Source organism: Equus quagga, chromosome 15 (assembly GCF_021613505.1).
Source record: "Equus quagga isolate Etosha38 chromosome 15, UCLA_HA_Equagga_1.0, whole genome shotgun sequence".
In the NCBI taxonomy this organism is placed as follows: Eukaryota; Metazoa; Chordata; class Mammalia; order Perissodactyla; family Equidae; genus Equus; species Equus quagga.
In genome coordinates, this window is record NC_060281.1 from 39,578,167 (window position 1) to 39,587,755 (window position 9,589).

The 9,589-nt window shown below is 42.7% G+C and overlaps 4 protein-coding genes across 4 annotated transcripts; 2 read left to right on the top strand and 2 right to left on the bottom strand.

Moving 5' to 3' along the window:
• Positions 1-1,868: 1,868 nt before the first annotated feature.
• On the bottom strand, positions 1,869-2,318 carry LOC124226084 (histone H2B type 1-N). Its single transcript, XM_046638892.1, has one exon. The coding sequence runs from the start codon at positions 2,278-2,280 to the stop codon at positions 1,900-1,902; it is 381 nt and encodes a 126-aa protein (XP_046494848.1). The 5' UTR covers positions 2,281-2,318; the 3' UTR covers positions 1,869-1,899.
• Positions 2,319-2,605: 287 nt separating this feature from the next.
• On the top strand, positions 2,606-3,141 carry LOC124226073 (histone H2A type 1). Its single transcript, XM_046638878.1, has one exon. The coding sequence runs from the start codon at positions 2,606-2,608 to the stop codon at positions 2,996-2,998; it is 393 nt and encodes a 130-aa protein (XP_046494834.1). The 3' UTR covers positions 2,999-3,141.
• An 843-nt stretch (positions 3,142-3,984) lies between these two features.
• LOC124226067 (histone H3.1) lies at positions 3,985-4,593 on the top strand. The gene has a single exon (XM_046638872.1). It carries the CDS (start codon positions 4,103-4,105, stop codon positions 4,511-4,513), a length of 411 nt encoding a protein of 136 aa, XP_046494828.1. The 5' UTR covers positions 3,985-4,102; the 3' UTR covers positions 4,514-4,593.
• Positions 4,594-4,646: 53 nt separating this feature from the next.
• On the bottom strand, positions 4,647-5,816 carry LOC124226066 (histone H1.3-like). The gene has a single exon (XM_046638871.1). The coding sequence runs from the start codon at positions 5,364-5,366 to the stop codon at positions 4,731-4,733; it is 636 nt and encodes a 211-aa protein (XP_046494827.1). The 5' UTR covers positions 5,367-5,816; the 3' UTR covers positions 4,647-4,730.
• Between the last annotated feature and the right edge of the window lie 3,773 nt (positions 5,817-9,589).

The following is a 9,589-nucleotide window of genomic DNA, read 5'->3' on the forward strand; positions in this document are numbered from 1 at the left end:
ACCAGGCCGGCCCCAGTGATTCTTAAACTTGTGTGGGTACTTTAATTTCCTATTGGGGTCTGACAAATTATCATAAGTTTAGTGGCTTAAAACAATACACATTTATAATGTTATAGTTATGCAGATCAGTGTTCAGACACAAATCGCACTGAGCTACAATCAAGGTGTCAGAAGGCTGCATTCTCTTCCTGACCCTCTAAAAATGAATCTTTCCCAGTCTTTCCCAGTTCCTAGAGCCATCCTCCTTCCTTGGCTCATGGCCCCTTTCCTAGGTTTTCAAAGCCAGAAATCTCTGGCCAAATTCTTCTCATGCTGCCATCTTTCTGGTTCTGTACTCTGACATCCTCTTTCCTTGTTAAGGACCCTTGTGATTGTATTGGGTATGTTTGGATAATCCAGGATAATCTCCCTTTTTAAAAGTCAGGTGATTAGCAACATTAATTCCACCTGCAACCTTGATTGCCCTTTGTCATGTAACCAAACATATTCACAGACTCCAGAAATTAGGAGGTAGACATAATTGGGGTGACATTATTCTGCCTAACACAATAAGTGACAGTATTTTTAAAATTTGATGAAAAACTATACATTTTCTCCTCTGGGAGGAGGAAGAACATATGGACACAATATTGTGCATAATTTCAAGAAGTTCATGTACTCCCTGGAAGCTCATAAAGACTTTCCTTGGACATGTACTTCTGAGACTACAGAAAGCAAAAAGTAACTGTTTGTAACAATATAAACTCTCACATAACTTATCTGTTGTTTATAGTTTTCATTCTTTTACATTTTTCTTCTTCTTGATTTTGTTTTTTATGTTTTGTTGCTTTGAATGTTTAAATATTCTTTGTACATGTTGTGTTGTGTGTGTGTGTCAACTTACATCTTGTGTAGTGAGTGAGAAAGAAATTATACAAGCAGACACAGTACTATAACTTTTTCCCCTGCCTGGGTTGAAATCCTAAAAATAGTTTGTATGTACATTCTTGGCATTTATTCTACATGGGATGCCATTCGTAGCAGTTTACAACCTTAAGTAGGTTCATAATCACCAAGGGAAAAGTGTAAATTTTCATCGTCATTATATATGTTTACATAGAACGGGACACTTGTGGTATCATAACTAGAATGACGAATGAATTGTTTTTTCACTTAAAAAGAAGAATTTTAGCATACCGGGATAAAAATAAACTGATATAAAATCCACCCTGGAAGAAAATAATTTAAGGTAGAGGCACCAAAATATCTCAAGGGTGCTTCTTTCCTAAACTGCCACTATGGTCTAACCTATCATTAGACAAGTCTTGGGAAAATTCTGATTATAATTAAATCACCCTATCCTGCATCCAGCAATGTTCGTTTTTCAACTTTCACGCACATTAACTGTCCTGCTTCCATTAGTAGCTAGAATCTGAGTTACATTGCTTTAAGCATATAAATCCACTAGATATGTATTAAGTGATATTGATTAAACTGGAATCAAGAAATTATTTTTTTTACTACAACATAGCATTACCAAAACGGGTCTTACTGGATTTCTTAAGTCCTTTTCACTTTTTAAGAAACCAATGTGTAAGGCACACTAGATTATAGCAGTGTAAGTGAAACTTGCATGTTAACATTAGGCCAGTCTTGCAGCCAAAGTGAGCAGTACAAGAGAGACACTCGACCACTGATCTAGAACTAAGTACATCATTTCGTTGCAACTACTCAAAAGGCCTATGTACTTCAAGGTGCTAGCACCACAGCAAGCCTAATATTTTCAACAAAGAGAAAAAGACAAAATCTGTTCGGCAGGTACATCAACTATTAAAGCCATTACAACCCTTATGCTGAAAAGATAGGTGGCTCTTAAAAGAGCCCTTGGGGTTAACTATGAAAACATTCTACTTGTCAGGATTACTTGGAGCTGGTGTACTTGGTAACGGCCTTGGTGCCCTCGGACACGGCGTGCTTGGCCAGCTCCCCGGGCAGCAGCAGGCGTACGGCCGTCTGGATCTCCCTGGAGGTGATGGTCGAGCGCTTGTTGTAATGCGCCAGGCGCGACGCCTCGCCCGCGATGCGCTCAAAAATGTCATTGACGAACGAGTTCATGATGCCCATGGCCTTGGACGAGATGCCGGTGTCGGGGTGGACCTGCTTCAGCACCTTGTACACGTAGACCGAGTAGCTCTCCTTGCGGCTGCGCTTGCGCTTCTTGCCGTCCTTCTTCTGCGCCTTGGTCACCGCCTTCTTGGAGCCCTTCTTCGGGGCAGGGGCCGACTTAGAAGGTTCAGGCATGGTCGACAACGATGGCAGAAACACCAGAGGGTAATAAGAAGAATGAGTATGAGACTGTAAATGTCCTCTTCATTCACTGCTTCTTATACAAAGAAGGCAGTGAATAAAGTCCTGTCTCTGATTGGTGGAGAATCCTTGAAACGTCATGTTGATTTTGCCCAATCAAAATAAACGTATTTCAAAACCACGATTCCATTGGTTTAAGTGAAATTGTAGTTTTAGCCAATAGTACACTTTCATTTTCGCGCCCAGTAAAGACTATAAGTAATGTAGCTCTGGTTGGCTCAATTCAGACATTAGTCAGGTCAGTGGTTGCATCTTCATCATGTCTGGACGAGGCAAGCAGGGAGGCAAGGCTCGCGCCAAGGCCAAGACCCGCTCTTCTCGGGCCGGGCTGCAGTTCCCCGTGGGCCGAGTGCACCGCCTGCTCCGCAAGGGCAACTACGCCGAGCGGGTCGGGGCCGGCGCGCCGGTGTACCTGGCGGCGGTGCTGGAGTACCTGACGGCCGAGATCCTGGAGCTGGCGGGCAACGCGGCCCGCGACAACAAGAAGACGCGCATCATCCCGCGCCACCTGCAGCTGGCCATCCGCAACGACGAGGAGCTCAACAAGCTGCTGGGCAAAGTGACCATCGCGCAGGGCGGTGTGCTGCCCAACATCCAGGCCGTGCTGCTGCCCAAGAAGACTGAGAGTCATCACAAGGCCAAGGGCAAGTAAAGTCTGCATTCATACTTAAGTTTCTAAGACAAAAGGCTCTTTTCAGAGCCACCCACCATTTCTGTGGAAGAACTGAGCACTTTGTTCTACCTAAGTTTTTAAAACATTAAGTATCCAATCTCTTGATTTTACCAAGTTAACCTAAGAAGGGTAAAGATCATTCAGTTTGTAGTTCGTTCAGTCATAAGGCCACGAAACCCTCACTTTTGTTGTCCCCTCCGGAGGAATACACCGTTCTGGGTAGTTAAAAAGCAGATTTCTAGTGGTTTGCTTCAGCAAATAGTTAAATATTATGCCAATTTTTTTGGTTTTCTTTCTGAGTCTATCACTGGCAGAACTTGAAAGTCCATTGGTCAACTAAAACTGTCTTAAATTCCAACGCTCTTTTCAGTGCTACCCCTATTTACAGGAAAAGCTCTAACACTAATCAATGTAAATCTATCACCACTCCATACCTGCTGACTAAATTAAGTACACAATTTACATATTTAATAGTCCAATCAGCTGTTTGATTGCATCAAAATCAGTTAATGAAGATGCCATAACCACTCACTGGTATTTAGTCACGGACGTATCAAGCTCCCCGTTCCCCACACCGTGCTGGGCAAACTAAAGTTCTGATGTTCCAGGGGGCCGGTGTGCCAGAGGCTATTTGAGAATTTTCTTTGTTCTAGGTCTTGGTACAGTAATTAAAAGCAGAACTTAATGGTGCAGTTACGAAACGGTACTACTTTTTAGAGAGACTAACGAATATATTCTGCTGTAAATCTTTTCCACTTTGAAAAGGGAAAAAAGCTCCAATGAAAATGCATTTCTTAAAGGACAATTTAGGCGCTGACTTCCACAAATTCCAGGTCAGATTCACTTTTCACTGGTGGCTAACCTTAACATTTTGCTCGAAAACAGTAAACTCAGACACGATGGAGTACAGCATGGAAAACAAAACCGTTTCCGCGGTGGTAGGAACCAAATGAAGATTAGATTAAGAACCAGTCAGGTTACGCCTGCAACCATTCTGACCAATCAGGATCGGATCATCAGTATAAAGCCTGGTTCGGCATCAATTCTCCAGTTGCTCGTTTCTGCAGCATAAGTTCTCTAGTTATGGCTCGTACGAAGCAGACGGCTCGCAAGTCCACCGGCGGTAAGGCGCCCCGCAAGCAGCTGGCCACCAAGGCGGCTCGCAAGAGCGCGCCGGCCACGGGCGGCGTGAAGAAGCCCCACCGCTACCGGCCCGGCACGGTGGCCCTGCGCGAGATCCGCCGCTACCAGAAGTCCACCGAGCTGCTGATCCGCAAGCTGCCCTTCCAGCGCCTGGTGCGCGAGATCGCGCAGGACTTCAAGACCGACCTGCGCTTCCAGAGCTCGGCCGTGATGGCGCTGCAGGAGGCGTGCGAGGCCTACCTGGTGGGGCTCTTCGAGGATACCAACCTGTGCGCCATCCACGCCAAGCGCGTCACCATCATGCCCAAGGACATCCAGCTCGCGCGCCGCATCCGCGGGGAGAGGGCGTAAACTTTTATTTAAACCTTAAACCCAAAGGCTCTTTTCAGAGCCACTACATTTTCTATGAAAGATTGCTGTGTACTTATGGTGGAAACTTCCCCCTCCCCGTCCCCCTCCCCCTCCCCCTCATTTACCCCGACCATCCAAAGCGGTATAACCAGCTCTTTAATGAGTAGTTGAGTGGCTCTGAAAAGAGCCTTTAAGGTAGTGGGAACTAGTCTTGAACTCACTTCTTTTTGGGGGCCGCCTTCTTGGGCTTGCCTCCTTTAGGCTTGGCTGCCTTGGGCTTAGGGGCTTTGGCCTTGGCTGGACTCTTAGCTGCCTTCTTCGGTTTAGCTGTGTTCACCTTTTTCGCGCTCTTGATCACTTTCTTAGACGCCGCTGGTTTCTTCACCTTCCTCGGGGTCTTCCTGGCGCTTTTTTTCGGAGTGATCGTACCCGGCGTCTTTTTGGGCCTTTTGGCCACCCCAGAAGCCTTCTTGGGCTTGGCCGCGCCCGCCTTCTTAGCTTTCGGTTTGGCTTCCCCGGTCGCCGCCTTCTTGTTGAGCTTGAAAGAGCCTGAGGCGCCGGTGCCCTTGGTCTGCAGCAGGGTACCCTTGCTCACCAGGCTCTTAAGACCCAGCTTGATGCGGCTGTTGTTCTTCTCCACGTCGTAGCCAGCTGCCGCCAGCGCCTTCTTGAGGGCGGCCAGAGACAAGCCATTGCGCTCCTTGGAGGCGGCGACAGCCTTGATGATGAGCTCGGACACAGGGGGCCCGGAAGCCTTGCGCTTGGTGGCACTTGCGGACTTGCGGGCCTTCTTCACAGGCGTCTTTTCCGCGGGAGCAGGAGCAGGAAGCGCGGCGGGTGCGGTTTCCGACATGGTTGAGATCTGGATACCTGACAGTAAAAATATAATAAAGTCTCCGAGTTGAGATGCCAGGTCTAGGACTGTGTGTGTGTATATATAGACACACAGCGACGCTGAGCACTGATTGGTTCCCAGCTCAGTCTTCCAGCTTGACAGCGACCTAGTCTCAGCTCTGTCCTGGAATTGTGTTTGTTACGATTCAGGAGAGCAAAAAAATTAAAATTTCCTGTAGAGAAATAACACTAGTTATATTCTACAATGAACCAGGACAGCTCAAGCTTTGAGATCTTTATAATTTGTTACTCCAGTTTTTATCACATCTGTCTCAGCCTTTTTCAAAAGCCCCTGACACTCTGACAGATTCACAGGTCAGAAGGACAACTTCTTAATTTTTGTTTAAAATATAAATTCTTCTCTTTGTGTCTTCAATATCTTACTCTCTAATAATATTCTCTACATTCTTGGCTTCTCATATGTTCAAAAACTGCTTCATTCCCCTTGAGATTTTCTCAGAAAATCTGTTTCATACGAGGAAAAATAACACAAGCTCTTTCTGGATTTCTCTGCAAGAAAGATAGTAAATGATGCTTGGCATAGCAGCAATTTCTGATAAGAAAAGTCACTATTTTGTTTGAAAAAGCTTTATTATAGCTTCATGTGACTATTTGGAGGGTAATTTAGGGGCTTCAGCATTCAACATTTGTCTAGGAAAATGGGAAGTGCAATAATCAATGATCCTCTTGACATGGTAGTTGGGCCTGTGTTGCAATAGCTGATGGCAGAGGAGATCCAGAGAAAAGCACAAAAGAGAGTTGGACCCCCTTATGAGTTTTTAAAAAATCTCTTATTTACCTTGATTTAATTAGGATTAGTTATTAGAATGTGCACAAGCTTTTGGGTACATTGTTACACTTGGAGAGAGCAAACTTTGGCAAAGTATTCAACTAACAAAATTAAGGAATATACAAGCACAACACACATACGCATATAGAATTCACTTAAGAAACAGAAATTTAAATGCAAGCATGATTTGTATTCCCTGGTACATTTCTTATTTAAGCAAAGACATAGGTTTATGGGAAACACATTATAGCTTATGCCTAATGTTCAGTAGGAAATTGATGGCAGAAATTGATTTGATTTTCTTCTTCACTCTTCAAACTATATGTTTATCTTTAACATATTATGTTTATTTTGAAGCATGTACTAGTCTGTGTTTCACTAGGACTATGAAAGAAAGAAATGCTGGGAACAGACAGAGGAAAAACCCAAGAGGCTGAAGGTTTCATACTCCTCCTTGAGCCCATCAAAATCAAGGAATGACTGATTACTTCATGGAGCACATCCAACTTAAACAGAAAAAAGTAATAAATGTTAATAAAAATTAAAAATACAATTCAAAGTATTCCAGTATTCACTTGTTATGGAGCGCATGTATTCCTAACCTTCTTAAGATGACTTTGACTCATCATAGTTGGTTTTCTGCAGCACCAACAAAGGAAGAGCTGTCCCTTAGCCACCTGAATGTGGGAAATCTTCAAGGTACTGCCCCACTCATCTTCATGGGTTCTTGAGTTACCTTTATGTAAATAATTCTGAAGTCTCTCCCTTCAGGTCTGTCCTTTTATCTAAATGCCAAACTTGTATTTCTGGGCGCTTGCTGAGTATCTGCTTCCTTATCTACCTAAACAAGACTCTCAACAGGACCAACCTTATCTAAGTATGTAGTTTCCAATCAAAAGACAATCTTCCAGTTGACATTCTTATAAATTCTACTAACACCACCACCATTCTTTTATTAACGGGTACAAAAGTTTCAATTCTTCCATTTCTTTTGTCAACAAATCCAGTCTGTCACCAAGTTTGGTGAGTTTTTTCTAAATTCACCTTTTTTGTTATTTCCCCCATAATGGTTGTAATTCTGACTCCTCTCTTTCTTGTCTGGACTGGTTATTCTCACACTTTTCTTATGGGCCTCTCCTTGTTCTCACTTTCTATAATCCATCCTCTTCATTGCTCTCAATAAAATATTCTTCAAGTGAGCTTCAAATTTATATGGCCTATCTTCCTGTAGCTTTCTAATTTAAATATAAGCACTTTCTCATGGCATTCAAAATGTTTTATATGGTGTTAAATGACCATTCTGGTAGTGTGGCTTAGCTGAACAAGCATAGAATTTGCAAACACACTGACTTGTATTTGAGTCTGTTTTTGCAGCTTACAAGCTATATGATCTTGGTCAAATCATCTAAGCTTTCATAGTATCTTTCTTTTTCTTTCTGTTGTTTTCTTCCCTTTACCCTCTCCTCACCCTATTTTAAAGTCAAGACATACATCAAACTAATCCAATGACATACTTTGAAATGCTTATATATGCCCTTCCCAATCTCTTAAACTGGATGAGATCTCTCCCTCTTTTGAACTGATACATTACTGGCCATTATAATCTGCTTCATATTATCTGCATACTTGTCCACTTTTAAATCTTCCTAGTAGCCTGTAAACAACCCAGAGTATGGTTGGTCTTATAGATATGGCATACAGTCATTTATGTAAATATGTAAATATATTACATGTATACATAAATATCTATATTTATACATATATAAAAGAACTTGCACAAATACCTATAGGGAGTCCATATGGGACCAGACCTCAAGAGTGTTCTGAATCCCATTCCATTGCTTTATTCTGCCATCACGACTACTGCCCAAATGCTTGTTTTCTGTGCCACCATGCTCTGCACAGTACTGCTGACATACTTGACTCTTGTTACTCATTTTAAATGGAATGAAAGCCGTGCCTGACCAGTTGGGGCCTTATACTCCACTGAAGGTGTAGAGTAATTATGAAATCAGTAGCCTGTTTCAATTTGACCATTGAGCTCTGAATGGCCCAATCATGCCTCTCCTTAGAGAGTTTTAATCTTCACATCAATATAAGCAGAGAATAAACATTTCAGCAGCCATATTCCTATTAGATAGGATAAAGGAACGCGAAATCTATGGGGCTTTCTGCCCCCTTCACAGGTTGAAGTAGAACAGTTTTGTCAACAAAATGACCTTTCTGTCTCAATGCAGAAGGAAGGACATAATTTATTACTGACTAAGCATTAACACATTTACAGGATGTACGTTAGTACAAAAATGACTACCTTTAGGAAAAATCTCACACGTCTTATACAGCAGAGGAAAAAACAACTTCTCTTTATCCCCTCGAGAGACAGGGGCTATTCCTTGGCACAATCTCCTGTATATCTTGTGAGAGACTACTAACCTATTCCAGAAGTACATTTTTACTTATCTAGAGATTATGTGGCCCCCAGTCTGGGAGATATCTACATTGTAAAAAACTGGAGACTGGGCTTGAATCCCTAGAAAAATGTCTTTCTTCCTAATGGAAAAGTGAAAACACAAACTCACCAATTCTCCAAGAAAACTCTCTAAGAAAAGGAGAGGACATGACCTCTTTCCTGTTTATACGTGGAGAAAACCATTGCCATTTACCCTTACTCACCTCCATCACATTATTCTTACCCATATATGATTTTCATTCCAACATTCATGAAATTTTGGAATGCTCCTCTCTGCACATTTTTGAAACCCAAGAGTCTTTCAAGGCTTTCAGGATCCCATAGATGAGGGATTCTTAATCATTTTTGTGTCATGAACTTCCTTGTATACCTAATAAAGCTTAAGGGCCACTCAGTGATTTCTACAATGATTTGATCTCTAAACGTGTAACCTTCTTATACTTTCAGTTCCCGCAGTAGGGTTATCCAACATGCATACCAACGAGCCCTGTTAGTCAACTAGACACCTATAAATATAAACTTAAGCAATAAATATATAAGTTGCTTAAAATTGCATTTACAGTGTCTTATAAGGGAAGACAGCATGTATTAACTATTCCATATTCTGGGAAACCTGAAGGACAGTGTCAGGCTTCTTTGTGGAAAGTGTATGAATTGTTGCGCCACTTAATGGCTGAAAGGATTGTGCGCAGACACAAACGCACGTATCCATATATAGGAGCATTTAGTAAATCTCACCTCCAGGATCCATTGTCGCTTCAGGCGCGCCGCCTGGTCTCCATAGCTGTTAGCAAGGGACAAATAAGCCGAAGGGCGGGAACTGAGTGGTTACCGCCCCTGCTCTTGAGGTTTTCAAACAGGTCCGTCTTCTGACTATAAAAGGACTGAGTGGCGCTAACGAGACTATTCTGTTACAGGCTTA